Source organism: Octopus sinensis, unplaced genomic scaffold, assembly GCF_006345805.1.
Source record: "Octopus sinensis unplaced genomic scaffold, ASM634580v1 Contig15667, whole genome shotgun sequence".
Lineage (NCBI taxonomy): Eukaryota > Metazoa > Mollusca > Cephalopoda > Octopoda > Octopodidae > Octopus > Octopus sinensis.
Genome location: NW_021833857.1, coordinates 1 through 17,900, shown reverse-complemented (window position 1 = coordinate 17,900; position 17,900 = coordinate 1). Strand labels below are relative to the sequence as shown.

General features: G+C 36.8%; 1 protein-coding gene across 2 annotated transcripts in view; it reads left to right on the top strand.

The window, feature by feature from the left end:
• Positions 1-14,517, top strand: part of LOC115230505 — a 43,386-nt gene extending 28,869 nt beyond the window's left edge. For both annotated transcript variants that reach the window (XM_036499677.1, XM_029800665.2), the window contains exons 7-10: positions 6,453-6,618; positions 8,586-8,821; positions 11,054-11,192; positions 14,146-14,517. In XM_036499677.1, the coding sequence (XP_036355570.1) occupies positions 6,453-6,618; positions 8,586-8,821; positions 11,054-11,192; positions 14,146-14,150 (546 nt within the window). In that variant the 3' untranslated portion in view covers positions 14,151-14,517. The remainder of the gene's footprint in view (positions 1-6,452; positions 6,619-8,585; positions 8,822-11,053; positions 11,193-14,145) is intronic.
• The last annotated feature ends 3,383 nt before the right edge of the window (positions 14,518-17,900 follow it).

Here is a 17,900-nt window from a genome sequence, read left to right as displayed (position 1 = left end):
GCAGAAATAGTATTATGCATTGAACTATGCATTGAAAATTAGTGTATATACGAAGAAGCTGTTTAGCAAATGTTCCACATAGTGGTCATTTATGTCTATACGTGTCTGTGAGTGTATATGCGCACATGTGTAACCATGGTTTATGCCTGCAAGGATATAGATATATATGTGTGTGTGTCTTTATATATATACACACATATATGTGCACGTATGTATGTATGCATATAGATATATAGACATCTATCCATACATACATACATACATACACACACACACACACACCATATATATATATATATATATATATATAGATATATATATATATATATATATATACATATAGATACGTATATATATATATAATGTATATATATATACATACATTCATGCATGCATATATATATTATATGCGATGAAGCGTCATAAAGACAAAATGCATAGAGTATTCCATGTTCTAGATGTACATACTACGGGTTATTGATTCTTGTATGATTGTTGTTGTTGTTGTTGTTGCTGCTGCTGCTGCTGTTGCTGCTGCTACTGTTGTTGTTATTTCTGGGGCGGGAGATCGTTTTAAATGCGACTGGATAGACAAGAAAGTCTAGTGAATAATAATAATAATAATAATAATGATGATGATGATGATGATGATGATTATGATGATGATAATGATAATAATAATAATGATCAATGAGGTAGATAAATGTTTTACTACAAAAGGTCCTATTATTTTTACTGCTGCTCCGGTTATAAAAATAACTGAAAAATAGCAGACATCCAGGTCCATTAGCAACGTATATATACACACATATATAACTTTACATACATACATACATACATACATACATACATACATACATACATACATACATACATGCATGCATGCATACATATACATACATACATACATACATACATGCATGCATACATATACATACATACATGCATGCATACATATACATACATACATGCATACATATAATACATACATACATGCATACATATACATACATACATGCATGCATACATATACATACATACATGCATACATATAATACATACTACATGCATACATATACATACAAACATATATATATAAATATGTTCTTTATGTTATATTATATTGCATATTTATGTATGTATATATATATATATATATATATATATATATATATATATATATGCATATTATGTATATATATATATGCATATTTATGTATATATATATATGCATATGTATGTATATATATATATATATATATATATATATATATATATATATATGCATATGTATATATATATATCATGCATATATATATACACACTACATATATATACATATATATATGTGCATATATATTTATAAACATATATACATACATACATGTTTATATACACATACACACACGCACACACACATATATGTATAGATACACACACACACACATACACATACATATAAACAAAGAATATTTGATAAATCCACATGATATGAAGCTCATCAAACCGGTTGCCGAGTTGAAACATGTTGTAACATGCTAAGTTTCTGGCTTGCATGTATCATTTTCTTTTTTTAGGTCATTTCTGTCATTCTGGTTGTAAACATATGCTATTTGCATTATGTAGTAATATGGCGGCCATTGTAGCTGAGTGCTACTTGTTTCAGCAATATGTGTACACTGTATTGTGATGGTATTCGATGGCATTAATAAGTTGTTCTTGCTTCATTTTGTATATCTACTTGTATCTCACAAACATCGTGCTGTAGCTCTATGTTTTTAGTATTGAATCCTACTGCAAACTGGTTGATGCTTTTAATATAAAACAAAATAGATCTTACTTACGAGACTCTGTAAAGCGGTGAGCTGGCAGAGTCGTTAGCGAGTCAGATTGAGTGCTTAGTGGCATTTCTTTTTGCTGTTCACGTTCTGTGTTCAAAACGCGCCGAGGTCGACTTTGCTTTTCACCCTTTTAAGGTCAATAAAAAAAGTACTGCTTGAATACTGAGATCGAAGTAATCGACTTGCTTTCTACCTTGAAAATTGCAGGCGTTGCACCAAAATTAGAACGAAATTTTAAGAAATCTCTAAGGCGTTGAGCTAGCAGAGACGTTTGCTGGCGGCATTTCCTCCGGCTCTTTAATTCTGTATTCAAATGATGCAGAAGTCGAATTTGCCTTTCATGCTTCCGGGGTCGATAAAGCAAGAACTAGTTGTACACTACGTAGATCGATGTCATAGAGTTAGCTACTCCTTTAAAATTGCTGGCCCAGTGTCAAAATTTGAAACCGTTTATAAGCCCCTCTAACCCAGCTGCTGTTACGTTATCTCTTAATCCACTAGTGTTCCTGTCCTATTTTAACTTACTGGCATCTTTGTCATATTTTGATATAATGCAACTTAGTTAAATACATAACCAATTAACTAATAATAAAGAAGTGAAAATGAATCAGTGTGTGTTTATTATTAGCATAATGACCCTCCCAGACCGGACTGTGTGTTGCCTTCTTTATTTCACGCTGTTCCTGTTCATTCAGCTGTAGAAATGAGTTGCGATGTTACTGGTGCCAAGCTGTATCAACCTTTGCTTTTCCCTTGGATAACATCGGCGGCGTGGAAGGGGGAAATTGGCATGCATATGTGGCTACTGGTCTTCTATAAACAATCTTGCTCGGATTTGTGCCTGGGAGGGGGAATTTTCTAAGTGCAATCCGATGGTCATTCATGATCGAAGGGGGGGGGGGGGTGAGGGTCTTTACCTTTTACTTTTTAAACGACCCTCTCAAGATACAACAAAATCTGTTTCAACACACCAGTTCACATCTTGTAAAGCAAGCATAAAAACGACATAACTTGACGCAGTTTTTTTTTTTCTATCAACCCTTAGACCACATCATGGGTAAGATCAGTAGACTAATTAAAATAGTTACTCACAAACACGCTACAGCTCATAGACTGCACTGATTCATCTCTCTCTCTTTCTCTCTCTCTCTCTCTCTCTCACTCTCTTTCTCTCTCTCTTCCCCCCTCTCTCTCTCTCTCTCCCTCTCTCTCTGTATGTACATATATATATATATATTAATTTAACAATTGCAGCGTGGAAGGTGTTTGTAACCCATTTAAGAAACACACAAAAGCCGTTCGATTTACTTCAACATTTAAGTTTAATTTGTCAAAATATTTTCGTCGCTTTAAGACCGCGATTTCTTCACTGACAAAAATCAGTTTCACTAGCCATGGGTACTGCTTCAGTCTACTTGGGTCACCAAAATTTTAAAAGAGAACAAAACATAAACCATGTGCCCACGAGCATATGGCGTAATGGTTAAGAGCGCGGGCTACTAACCCCAAGATTCCGAGTTCAATTCCAGGTAGTGACCTGAATAATAAGAAGGAGAATAATAATAATAAGAAGAAGAAGAGTCGAGAGATATGAGAGGTTAGCTTGGTAAGTTAAGCAGTTGTGGTCGGTGAAAAAGGTAGCAGTAGTACCAATATTTGTCGTAGCCTTGGGAACAGTGAACCCTCGAGAAGTACGTGGAACAAATAGGGGCTACATGGCGTATAAATTCCCCACCTGGACGGCACCCCGGTCAGTCTCAGGCTTACTCATTTTTGCTAGCTGAGTGGACGGGAGCAGCGTGAAATGAAGTGTTTTGCTCAAGAAAACAACGCGTTGACCGGTGCACGAATCGAAACCGCAATCTTACGATCACTACACCACGCGCCTCTGCGCTAGAGTAAGTACTGGGCTTAAAAAGTAGATACTGAGGTCGATGCATTCGACAAAATTCTTTCAATAGCTAAAACAAGTAGAAGATGAAAGTTATGCACACGCACACACACCACATACATACACACACCACACACACACAACACATACCACACACACCACACATACACACACAGCACACACAGCACACACACCGCGCACACACTGCACACACATACCACACACACATACAGCACACACACACCACGCCACACACGTACACACACCACGCACACACACCCACATACACACTACACACACGCACACACCATACATACGCACACCGCACACACACATACACCACACACACACCACACACACACACATCACACACAGACCACACACACCACACACACCACAGACACACACACACGCCACACCCACACGTGTTTGTGCGTGTGTGTGTGTGTGTGTCTGTCTGTCTGTCTGTTACATCTTTTACATGTTTTAATGATTGGACTGCGGCTATGTTGTGGCATATGTGTGCGTGTGTGTGTGTGTGTGGTGTGCTATGTCTGTGTGTGTGTGTATGTGTGTATGTTATGCGTATCACTTTCACGATACTCTGTGTATGTTGAATGGCGAAAATCTTGGCACCTCAAGAAATAAATAATTTAATAATTTTTTGTATATTTTATACAACTTAGATAACTCACCCGCTCCCCGAGCTAATTGCTTCTGCTTCAACACACCGTCCCAGATCAAATTTGATGCGCCACATGTACAACTCTGAAATATATATATCTACTTTAAGTAAATATTTTCTGTTATCAAAACAGATTTTTCATGTCCCATCGAGATAAGGCCTTGACAATGCATTGTATTGCTAATACCTACTGCCTACCCAGAGTACATACTCAGGTCACGCGACTAAATATGTATGTGCATACGCATGTACTTATATATATATACGAGGGGTGTCTGAAAAGTCTTGAACCTCAAAAAAGCAAAACGCAGTACAAGACTTCTGATGATTTATTTTCCAACATAGTCCCCTTTGATGGCTGAACACTTTCTCCAGCGGTGTTGAAGTGCCATTATCCCGGCGTAGAGGAACTCTTTTGTTTGAGACTCTAAGAAACTTCCTACAGTGTCTATGACGTCATTGTCAGTGGCAAAATAGCAATCAGCCAGGGCTTTTTTCATTTTGGGGAATTGATGAAAGTCAGAGTAGGCTAAGTCTGGCAAATAAGGCAGATGGGGAACAAGCTCGTATCCACAATCACGAATTGTTGCCATGGCAACCACTGAGGTGTGGGTTGGAGCATTGTCGTGATGAAAAAGAACACCTCTTGTGAGCATTCCTGGCCTTTTTTCTTTGATTGCTTCCTGGAGGCATTACAGTAGCTGAGAATAATACATCCCTGTCACGATGTGACCCCTTTCAAGGTAATCTATCAGCAAGACACCTTGAGAATCCCAAAAAAACTGATGCCATGACCTTGCCAGCTGAAGGAATGACCTGGCCTTCTTTGGTGTAGGAGAAGATGTGTGCTTCCACTGCTTTGATTGTTCTTTGGTTTCAGGCTGGTAGTGATGAACCCAACTTTCGTCCATAGTAATAAAACGAGCAAGAAAATTCTCTTCATCGGCTTCAAACAGTTCCAGATTGCTCATGGACAAAGTGCACCTGGTGCGTTTCTGTTCAGGAGTCAAAAGGCGAGGTACCTACCTTGCAGAAACCTTTGAGAACCCAATTTCTTTTGTCACAATGTTGTCTGCTCTTTCCTTTGAGATTCCCCGTCTCTCAGCTATCTGGTGACATGATATTCGACGATCTTGCATTATCATACCAAAAGCAAGGTCAATGCTGTCCTCGGTGGTTGCAGTTGGAGACCTCCCTGGTGTGGGATCATCTTCCACACTCTCCCTGCCACGCTGGAATTCATTTACCCAGCGTTTGACTGTTGCATATGAAGGAGCATTGTCTGTTAAGGTTCTCACTATATCTTCATGGATTTCTCATGGAGTCATGCCTTTCAAATGAAGGTACTTTATGACAGCACGATACTCAGTTTTCTCCATTTTCCTTGTAACCTCGACATTTGTTTATTCAGAAATCTGTAACAAAAAAAAATTAAAATATCAGAATCATGAAAATGAGCAAGAATACTCTGAAAAGACTGTATTTACCAGAAAAAATTGTTTCAGGTCCCTAGCAGCCCCGGTTCTAGATTAGGCTCAAAATTTTCATACACCCCTCGTATATATATACATACATACATACATATACATACATATATATATATATATTATATATATATATATATATATATATATATATATTATATATATATATATATATATATATTATATATATATATATATATATATATACATAAATATATATATGAATGGCGATGTCTCAAGCTCGTATGTGTTGGCACATCCGCATCGCTTCTTCTAAGTTTTACAGTACACGTGCAGATTGTAGCAGTGACTCGAACAATTCCTAGTGATATCTGAAGAAGGAAATTTTGTATTCCGAAATATTATTATATCAGATTATGGATAATTAAATTACAACAGTGCATTGTTGTGTCATTCAAGACACATTATATTTTAAAAACAATACACAATGCTTCAAGCGAACTACCATACTCTCCTATCAATATTAAATATAATTCTGACTTATCAATTTATGTATTTTATTCTTTCAATTAAATATACTTTTTTCACAGCCGGAACTTAATTTGACCAATATCAAGTATAACTCCCATTATACCATCCGAGTTGAGTGGAATGCGAAACCGGCCAGAGACATTGACATTACCACACCAAAATGCCTGACACCTGACGAGACCATTACGTACTGCGAGCATCGAATCTTGCCACTGCCACCAATAGGTATGTCCCTGTGTAAATCTGCTGTAATATGTTTAACCGGTTTGTGTTTGAGTATACGTAATGTTTTAACTGGTGTTTGCTTCTCGTTTCGTTTGCTGTGTCTATGTGTGTGCGCGTGCGAGTGTAGTGCTCGTCGTTTTCTTTGTTTAGGTATGATATCTAATGGACACGGAGGTACTTTCTTATCTTCTGGATTGCTTTCTCCCCGCGATCTCTCCTCAAACACACGTATATGTACATGTGTGAGTATGTATGTATATATCTATGTATGCATGTAATGTATGTGATGGCTTAGTGGTTACGGTATTCAGCTCACGGTCATAGGGTCGTCGGTTCAATACTCATTGGTGCGATGTCTCCTTCAGCAAGACACTTTATTTCACGTTACTCCAGCCCACTCAGCTGTTAGAAATGAGTAGTAGTTGTAATTCAAAGGGTCTATCTTGTCCTAAGACCTACGTGTCTGTGGAGTACTCAGCTACTTGCACGTTAATCGCACGAGCAGGCTTTTCCGTTGATCGGATCAACTGGAATCCTCGCCATCGCAACCGACGGGGTGCCACTTTTTTGATTTAAGTATACATGTATACTCTTTTACTCTTTCACTTGTTTCAGTCATTTGACTGCGGCCATGCTGGAGCACCACCTTTAGTCGAATAAGTCGACCCCCAGGGTTTATTCTTCGTAAGCTTAGTGTTTATTCTATCGGTCTATTTTTGCCTAGCCGTTAAGTTACGGGGACGTAAACACACCAACATCGGTTGTCAAGCGATCGTGGGGGAATAAATACAAACATATACACACACACAATATATATATATATATACATATATATATATATATATATACTTACATACGACGGGATTCTTCCAGTTTCCGTCTACCAAATCCACTCACAAGGCTTTGGTCGGCCCGAGGCTATAGTAGAAAATGCTTGCCTAAGATGCCATGCGGTGGGACTGAACCCGGAACCATGTGGTTGGTAAGCAAGCTACTTACCATACAGCCACGCCTTTTTCTACGGAACAGGGGATCAAGTGCATAACAAAATAAGACAAAGTGCATTGTAGAGTATTTAATTATTACTTATATATAATACATATAAATTACATATATATTGATATAGTACATATATAACATATATGATATATAATGTTAAAAGCACCCAGAAGACTGTAATAATCAATAAAAAGAAGAGCGTCCGGCCGTAGAAAATCTGCATCAGCGAATTCCGTCTGATCGATGCCAGCATGAAAGTAGACGTCAAAGCGATTATATATGAGGTAATGAGTTTGATTCCTGAACCCGGCTGCGTGTTGTGTTCTTGAACAAGACACTTTATTTCACGTTGCTTCTGTTCACTCACCTGTAGAAATGAGTTGCGACGTCATTGGTGCCAATCTGTATCGGCCTTTGCTTTTCCCTTGGGTATTATCGGTGGCGTAGAGAAAGGAGGCCGGTATGCATGGGCAACTACTAGTCTTCCATAAACAGCCTCACCCGGTATTGTGCCTTGAAGGGTAACTTTCTAGGCGCAATCTAATGTCATTCATAACCCAAGGAGGTCTTTGCCCTTCAATATAACATAGAAAATATATGTCATTATTTACAGTATTTCTACGTATATAAGGAACCCTTTTTTGTCAAAAATTAGGTTTCTTATACATGGATAGTATTATGATTCTTTACAAAAACTTTTTTCCAAATTTTAAGCCCTCAAAATTAGGGGGTTCCTTATACACGTTAAAATACGGTATATTTTCATGTAAATCATACAAACACATCCATGTTTAACGTGCATACTTACGTGCAACGAAATCCAAAGTCCTCTTTATATACGAATAGACTTGATTGTAGAACTGTGATGTCCAGATTTCTGAACCACATCTGGATTTTCTTCTTCGCCCGTCAGTATAAATCTCAATGTCGCCATTTTATTTTCTATCTTTTTTTTTCTACTTACACAGGTGAGATCCAGTGGTTTCTGAACAATGCTTCGCTAACTTATAACATTAGCATAGAAAAAGTAATGGCGAACATCTCCTGGGTAGCACCGTTTAATAAGCTTAATGTGAAATACAGCGTTTCTTGGCAGGGACCTGAAGTGAGTGAGACAATCGATCGGATTGTTGTAGGCAAACTTGTTACCTCACTAAATTATGTCGTTCTAAAACTGGATATTGGCCTCGTCTATAAAATACGGGTAAGTCGTTTCGACACACCACTATTATTATTAAGCTTTGTTTTTGTTGTTGTTGTTATTATCATTATAATTATTATTATTATTATTATCATCATCATCATTATTATTATTATTATTATTATTATTATTATTATATTATTATTATTATTATTATTATTATTGTTGTTATTATTATTGTTATTATTATTATTATTATTATTATTATTATTATTGTTGTTATTATTATTGTTATTATTATTATTATTATTATTATTATTATTATTACCATCATTGTCATTATTATTATTACTATTATTATTATTATCATTATTATTATTACTATTATTATTATTATCATTATTATTATTACTACTATTATTATTATCATTATTATTATTATTATTATTATTATTATTATTATTATATATTATTATTATTATTATTGAGTGAGAGAGCAGTGCATGCCATCAAAGTGACACTGGGGTAAAATATACGAAGCCCATTATACCCATCATGACTACCAGACTGATAATGGTACACCAGGTACATGCATCACAGCCATATGTGCGCGACATGGTGATCTCATATCAAGATAAACAGCACATGACCTTGCAGGTGGGGCCCAGTTAGAATTTTCTTCTGGCCGAGTAACCCATCCCACTCAAAAGGTCCCAGAATAAGGGTTGTTTAAGGATGTTGAACGAAACACCCATGTTTCCAGAGGTGAATTATTCAAACCCCAAAGAATCCCTCTCAATACACGGCTATGATGCTCCCCCAATACTTCTGCTCATGATCAGAGATGCACATATCGTCAGCCATTAAGGGACATGCTCAACTGGTTAAGATCAAACAACTGACAAGCAAATCTGTGGTATTGAGCAGAATATTTGCTGTAGCCCATCTTTTATACCAAGACAAAACAATGTACATGATAACACTTCCAGCCAGTTAAGATCAGAAGAGACGAGAGCCACTGCCTGGTACAGCATCAGGGCATTATTATTATTATTATTATTTTTGAGTGAGTGAGCAGTGCATGCCATCAAAGTGACACTGGGGTAAAATATACAAAGCCCAGTATACTCATCATAACTGCCCGTCTGATAAGAGTACACCAGGCACATGTATCACAATCATAACGGCGGTGCATCAGCATGGCCGCAGCTCTGAGCTGAAACTACAGAAAAAAAATATGTGCGCGATATGGTGATCCCATATCAAGATAAACAGCGCATGACCTTGTAGTTGGGGCCCAGTTAGGATTCTTTTCAGGTCGAGTGGCCCATCCCGCTCAAAAAGTACCATGCTATCCATTTTTTACAGTTATTTAATACTTCCCTGGTTATTCTGGCCGTGCCAAGAAAGCAAACTGTAACAGTTCTACTGGGCACTCTATTCCAATTTCATTGATATTCTTCTTGATGATACTTTTCCCAAAGACCCAACAATAATTGGCACTATCTTTACATTCTTCATTTTCCATAGCCGGGCTATTTCGTACTTAAGAGGGTTGTATTTATCAGTTTCTTTACCTTCCTCCTTGACTATTCTTGGGTCAAAGGGCTATGCAACAGCAACTATATAGCACATGTGGTACATCTTGTCGACCACCACTATGTTACTATACGCAAAATTCTATAACATTTTTCAAGCATAACGATTTAAATATATTCTTTAACCATATAACACAAGCCTTCTGTAGTTTTTTCACTCTTTTTTGTCTCTTATATAATATATATATATATATATATATATATATATATATATATATATATATATATAAATACACTTCTGATTGCACTTTCTTGACCTTTTCGTAACGTTACAACTATTACATAGTCCTGAGTCCCCAGAAACAGCTGTCGGACCTGAAATATCTCTATACTCCATGTAAATCTGTTCTCTAAATATATAAATATTATACGCTCATATATGAACGTTTATCTTCTGAATATTTTCAGTTTTTGTTTCTTTCTCTTTCCCTCACTCCTCTCTCTCTCTCTCTCTCTCTTTACATATATATATATATATTATATATATATATATATATATATAATATATATATATATATATATATATATAATATATATATATATATATATATATATATATATTTACATCTGGCCCAAGCGTGTTTATTTGGTTCATTATCTGTATATCATGTATCATATATGTATATATCTTTGTCCGTATGTAAGCGTGTTCATTTGGATGTGTGCATATTTGTATATAGTTATATCTACCACACAGGTAAAAGCCATCTGTTGCACAGATCAAAGCAGCAATGAAACACTGGACAGTGAATTTATGTATCTCAACCTTACACGAGGTACCTACGCATCCGAAGAAGAATTGAATGGGGTTAAATCACCGGATGATAGCATAGAAAGTACGTTAACATTTTTTCTATTATAATTATCATTGTTGTTGTTCTACGTTTTGAGTTCATGTTCCGCCGAGGTCGACTTTGCCTTTCATCCTTTCGGGGGTCGATAAAATAAGTACCAGTTGAACATTGGGGCCGATATAATCAGCTCATCCCCACCTCCCCCAAGCTGCCCTCGTGACAAAAATGTGAACTAATAATTATCATTATTGTTGTTGCTGTTGTTGGTTTTTTTAGTTGCTGTTGTTTTTGTTATTGCTATAGTTTTTATGGCTATGTGTCTTGCATTTTCCCGCTCTGTAGGCTTCATAACATACTTTAGTTGTTTGCTTTTGGGTCTTTTTTTGTATTACATTTTTGGTTATGCATCCAATATCGATAACCATTAAAGAAATATATAGTTACTTTCTCCTTTTTAACTTTCGGTCTCATACAGGGCTGAATCAAGTCGAATATATATATATATCAAAAGGCAATGTCTATCTCCAACTTAACTTTGATGTTATCTTAGAACACACAATGCTGAGTTATTTATCTTGAGAGGACTTTTCACAAGAACTCATGGTATATAAGACACTCGTGTTTATTTGACAAATCAATACCTGAACAGACTCTGATGTTCTGAAGATCGTTGACAAGATTCGGCTGGTTGTCATGTTTCTACTGGTTGTCTGTTTCTGAGGAGCCTAAAACGGTGAAATCACATGACCTGGCAGTTCTGGCGGTCGTTGCAGTCGGTTCTCGTCTGTCAGCGATATAAATACAAGTGATTTTATGCACCACGTGTTCATATTAGAAGTTCTCTCACGGCAAATAGTGCAGTGTTCTGTGCTCTAGCACAACCTCCAAGTTAAGTTGGCGATAAAGATTGCACTTTGGTATAATACTGCTTTCGTTGCTATTAAATGCATATATGTGATTAAAGGGGGTCCATTAAAGATCTAGGAATATTAACGTGAAGCACGCCACAATTAATCCTTTATTAACCGGGTATAAATAGCAAGTCTTTTCGTGCGGGACACAAAAAAAATACATGATAATCAATCAAATAGCTTATACCGCAAATGTTGCTTATATGCACACGTCTTCTTCAATATTTAGCAGCGTGTCAATAATCTACACCCATCCTCTGTGGAAAAAAGCATCTTGTGCCAATAAACCACACTCGACCATAACCCATTAAGTCCCACTGTCCTATAAATAGGACACTAAATGAGAACATTAAATAAGCTATATCACATTGTCTCAGTGTCCTATTTATAGGACACCGAGTATTTCCATTTCTACTTGAAGTAGAGGAGTTTTAATAATTATTTTTTTTTTTTTAACCTATTTTCAATCATCTGTAAAAATTTAAAAGTAATATTCAAAAATTTAAGTACTCTGGGACTTAATGGGTTAAAGGATTAATGGTTAGACAGAATGATGCAAATCAGACAGTTAAATAATCCCTTACCATAGCTCAGAGTATCTCGATCAAGGGAAGTTCTGTGTTGTATGGTAATATGCAACTCCGATTGTATCCAGATATGAATGGAAACTTAAGTGTGGCGTAAAAGCATGATAAAAATACCTGCGTGAGGTATATGGTACCACAGCAATTGTTTCAGTGAGTCTTTATTGTGAAGTAAACGTGGACTGTCAGGTATGTAATATGAACAACATCTGTAAAGTTATGCGATACGTTATGCCCCTCTCAACTTATTAGGGTTATTAAATATACAAGCGAGCAGTGACATACTGATGAACGAAAAGAAAACAAAAATCATCCAGTGACATTTGGAATCAGAATTACCAACATCTAAGAAATGCAAAGTGGATGGAACTACAATCAGTGAATCACCACTGTGAAAGCAAAGTAGAAGTCGATCAGATAGGAGGTGCACAGCAGAAGGCCCAAGTGCCTCCATGAGTAGAAGTACGGACCAGTGAAAGTTTAATTAACAACTTAGAATGGAAAACTTGAATAAAATAAAATAAGAAAAGGTTGGGAGGAGAGAGAAAAAGATAACGGAAGACAACAGCAGAGGCAACTGGAAATAGCAAACCCTGAATAGAAAAGCGAACCCTTATCAAAAATGAACAAGATGTCCAAGTAGGAACCTATTTACTCCTGAGGATGACGTGAAATACACGATCTTTCGAATTGCAAGCGAATAGCTAATAGGTATACAGAATATCCTGCAGGTAGAAAGAGGGAACAGTGTACTGACTAAGGAGAAGATGGGAGCAGATGATGTGCAACGATGGAGGTATAAACAAACTACCGGTGAAAATGCGCTAGAAGACGTACCTTTTTTTTTATTTCCCAGTCCAACACCGAAGATGTCAGATGCCTTCCTGAGTACATGTTTCGTGAGTTGGTCTCTCTTCCATCGAATTCTGATCTGTTTCGATTAGAGTTCGGTCGAAGTTTGATCTCAGTGGTTTGCGATAGCATTCATTTGGTGGTCAAGGTGGATAGCCCTATATTGTAACTTAGTGCAACGATCTTTAACACAGGAGTTACCCTTCCATCTCTTCTGAATGTCTTGGCACTAAAACCATTACAATAGAACATAGGTTCTCAAAGTGGGCGCTGCCGCTCCCCGGTGGGCGTTGAGAAGGTCCAGGTGGGCACTGGTGTCTAAGTTCTGTGTTGTATGGTGGAGGGCCTTAGAGAAAAAGGAGGCGTTGGGAGGAAGGCAGTGAATTGGGGGACGCTATGAATTTATATCATTATAGTATTGTATACAAATTATATAATATAATATTAAATATCAAATGATTCATAGTATATATAAATTAGTAAAATATAAAATATTTATTTATACATAAAAATAGGAGTGGGGCGCTGGGGGTATTATGTGACCATGAGGGGGAAGCAAAAAGTTTGAGAACCTCTGCTATAGAATTTGGATGTGCTGAGCAGAAGATAATATGCCTCACAATATTATGTCACTTTTCCTATTTCCAGGATGACTTTCATTTGTAGACTTAGGGATAAGCAGACAGTTGATCGAAAGCAATTTATCGAAAGCAGTTGACCAGCATAACAATAGACGGAAGTAACAGTTGCTCGAATCAACAATTAACAGAATTATAGAAAATATTAAAATGTTTTAATAAAGCTATATTGTCTCTCGTTTCATTAAAATAATTTCTTTCTTTTGGAATATATAACCAGTTGAAGTTTACATGTGTGCGTGTGTCTGTCTGTCATATGTTTACAGTCTAAAAACCAATGTTGTTGACTTGTAGGCATGAACATCACACACACACAAGTACGTACACTCACACACGTATGTCTGTGTGTATGCAGTTGGCAATAACGTAAGATGATATGTTGTATAACGTTTCAATCAAATAAATATTTTAATAAAACACAACGATAAATGTTATTTTCTTTTCTACCTTTAACCTGTTTCCCGTATTTTGAATATTTGCTGATAATTCGATAATTAACAACGTGTTTTTACAGGAAAAAAAAAATTAAAGTATAAAAGGTTAAATTATCGAGAGAGGAAAAAACGAAACACATAACTACCTCATCAAGAAAACAACGAGAAAAAAAAGAAAAAAAAGAAAGAGTAATGGGAATTAAGGAGCAGAAGGTGGTGGGGTGGGGAGTAACGGGTTGTACACCGCAGCCCAAATGGCGCGGACACGATTGCAAAGCCGTTGCCGCGGAGAATGGCCACCGACACTCGCTGCAGCAGCAGACGCGTGGAGGCGAAATGGCCCAGTGGTTAGGGCAGCGGACTCGCGGTCGTAAGAACGAGGTTTCGATTCCCAGACCGGGCATTGTGTGTGTTTATTGAGCAAAAACACCCAAAGCTCCACGAGGCTCCGGCGGGGAATGGTGGTGAACCCCGCTGTAACTCTTTCACCACAACTTTCTCTCACACTTTCTTCCTACTTCTACAAAAAAGCAGATGTACCATGGTGTAACCCACTATCGTGTGGTAAACTTTCAGACCCTAGTCTAGATTGCGAATCCTCTGTACCCCAGGATGGTTCAGCTCTCCACCCGTTAAAAGCTAACGTTTACGGAATGAGGATAACAACGTAGCTTTTAGCGCCCGTGCAACCACCAGACTATTGCATGTGGTGGGTGGATCTTCAAGTTGCTACACGCATTCTTAGTAGCTTACAGTAGGCTCGAATTAGAGATTATACTTTGTGGCTAATGGCGTGAGTCCTGATTGGAAGAAGAAGAAGAAGGAGGAGGAGGAGCCGCCTTTGTTTTTGTTTCCTGAGTGAAGAAGTTATGATTGTCTTTCCTTTTCTCGCTAATTTCATCTTTAATGTTTTTCTTTTATTCCTGTAAAAATATGTTGTTAACAGAATTTGTAATTAAGGCAGCAAGCTGACGGAACCGTTAGCACACTGGGTGAAATGCTTAGCGGTATTTCGTCTGTCTTTATTTTCTGAGTTGAAATTCCGTCGAGATCGGCATTGCCTTTCATCCTTTCGGGGTCGATAAATTAAGTACCTTTTGCGTGGAGTCGATCTAATCGACTGGGCCCCCTACCCTCAAAATTTCAGGCCTTGTACCTAGAGTAGAAAAAAATCGTTAGCACGCCGGGCAAAACAGCATATTTCGTCCCGTCTTTACGAACTGAGTTCAAATTCCGCCGAGGTTGACTTTGCCTTTCGTCCTTTGGGGTCCGATAAAATATATATCAATTGAGTACTGTTGTCGAAGTAATCGAGTTATCCCACCCCTAAAAATTACTGGTTTGTCCAAATCTGAAATAAAATTTGAAATTATAATAGAAAAAATATTCGATGATTTGTTAATTCGGGGAATTGTCACTTCTATTAACTGTTTTATTATATCTAATATATTTATCTATTTTGTTTGCTTTCCGAGGAACTTTTTTCGACTATCTTTTTCGATCACCTGTTTTCGACAACTAAGTCACTAATATTTGATCGAAAAATATCGAAAATCTCCCAACAACACAACGCCAAGCGAATGAAGAATTTGCTACGCTATTACGTTGCTAAAATCGCCTTCAAGTTACAAGTCTTAAAAAGGATACCTTGGATGAAAGAATACCTGATATAAAAAAAAAAGACAAAAAAATATTATTATGGTCTGGAGGCATTTGATCCGAGGTCTATACACTCAGGGCTAAACAAATATAACAATGACGAGCATAGCTTTTCAGAATCTTTTATATTACATGGCAGCCATCCATCTTTTGTACGACCAGAAAATATCTTAGCTTTAAATAGTTAACACTAGACACCATAAACATGTGAATTTCTGGAACAAACGTGCACGACGCACGAATGCGTATCTATCTATCTATCTATCTATCTATATCTATCTATATATATATATATATATATATATATATATTTATATATATATATATATATATATATATATATATATTATAGATATATATAAATATATAGATAGATAGATAGATAGATAGATAGATAGATAGATAGATAGTTACAAACAAGTACACAACGACACTTGAATAAAGCGTCTCACACACCACCATGGGAGGATGTGTGTGTGTGTCTGTATACATATATGTGTGTTTGTGTGGTGTGTGCGTATGTGTGTGTGCATGCATGTATGTATGTGTGTATGTATGTATATGCATGTGTGTGTGTGTGTGTGTGTAAATGCACGCACACAATATTAAATGGTGTCTTTATTTTTCTACCTACACGCAGACCCACTAACACACATGTATGGTATTTATGTATGTGGCGTGTATGCGTGTGTGTGTGTGTGTGGTGTGTGTGTGTGTGTGTTTATACTGATAGACTTTATATAGAAAATAGTGAAAGAACATAGCGAGGAACCAGAGAGAGACCGATTTGGAGAAGTAAGCAAAGAGCTCGTGTGATATGTAAGGGAGCCAACACCAATACAGCGATTGGTTTCCATCAACAGTTCTTAAAGTTCACAGCTATATATTTTGGTTACAGAGCTATAGAACAGATTACAATGCGTTACACATACACACACATACACACACACACACACACACACACACATACACGCACTCAAACGTTACGTATCACATTTCTTACACAGTCTTTCACGCTTACTCCTCTCTTTCAATCTCTCTCTCTCTCTCTCTCTCTCTCTCTTTCACTCTCTCTCTCTCTATATATATATATGTGTGTGTGTGTGTATGTGTGTGTATGTGTGTGTATGTGTGTGCCTACGTGCATGTGCTTGTATGTATGTGCACGTGTGTGTGTGTGTAAGTTTAGCGTTCTTCCGTACATACAAGCACACACATACACACACACACATACACACACACGCACACACACGCACACACACATATATATATATATATATATATATAGAGAGAGAGAGAGAGAGGTGAATAGAAGAATAGATTGGTAGGCAGATATATATAGATATATATACGTTATATATATATGTCTCTAATAGTATGTATATGTTATACACAAGTATACAAACATTATATATAAGATTACATATAGATACACTATATCTACACATAGATAAATATCTACATATATATATATATGTGTGTGTGCGTAAACTGTGTTTATATGCTGGTGTATGTGTGTGTGTGTGTGTGTGTGTGTGTGTGTGTGAATATATACTGCATTTGGCGTTAGATCTCCAACAGTGCGAAAATAACTACTGACAGGGGAAACCCCACAGAGACCTTACAGTAGACTGTAACAAACTTCGTTACTTAATTGACTCTTAAGCTAACA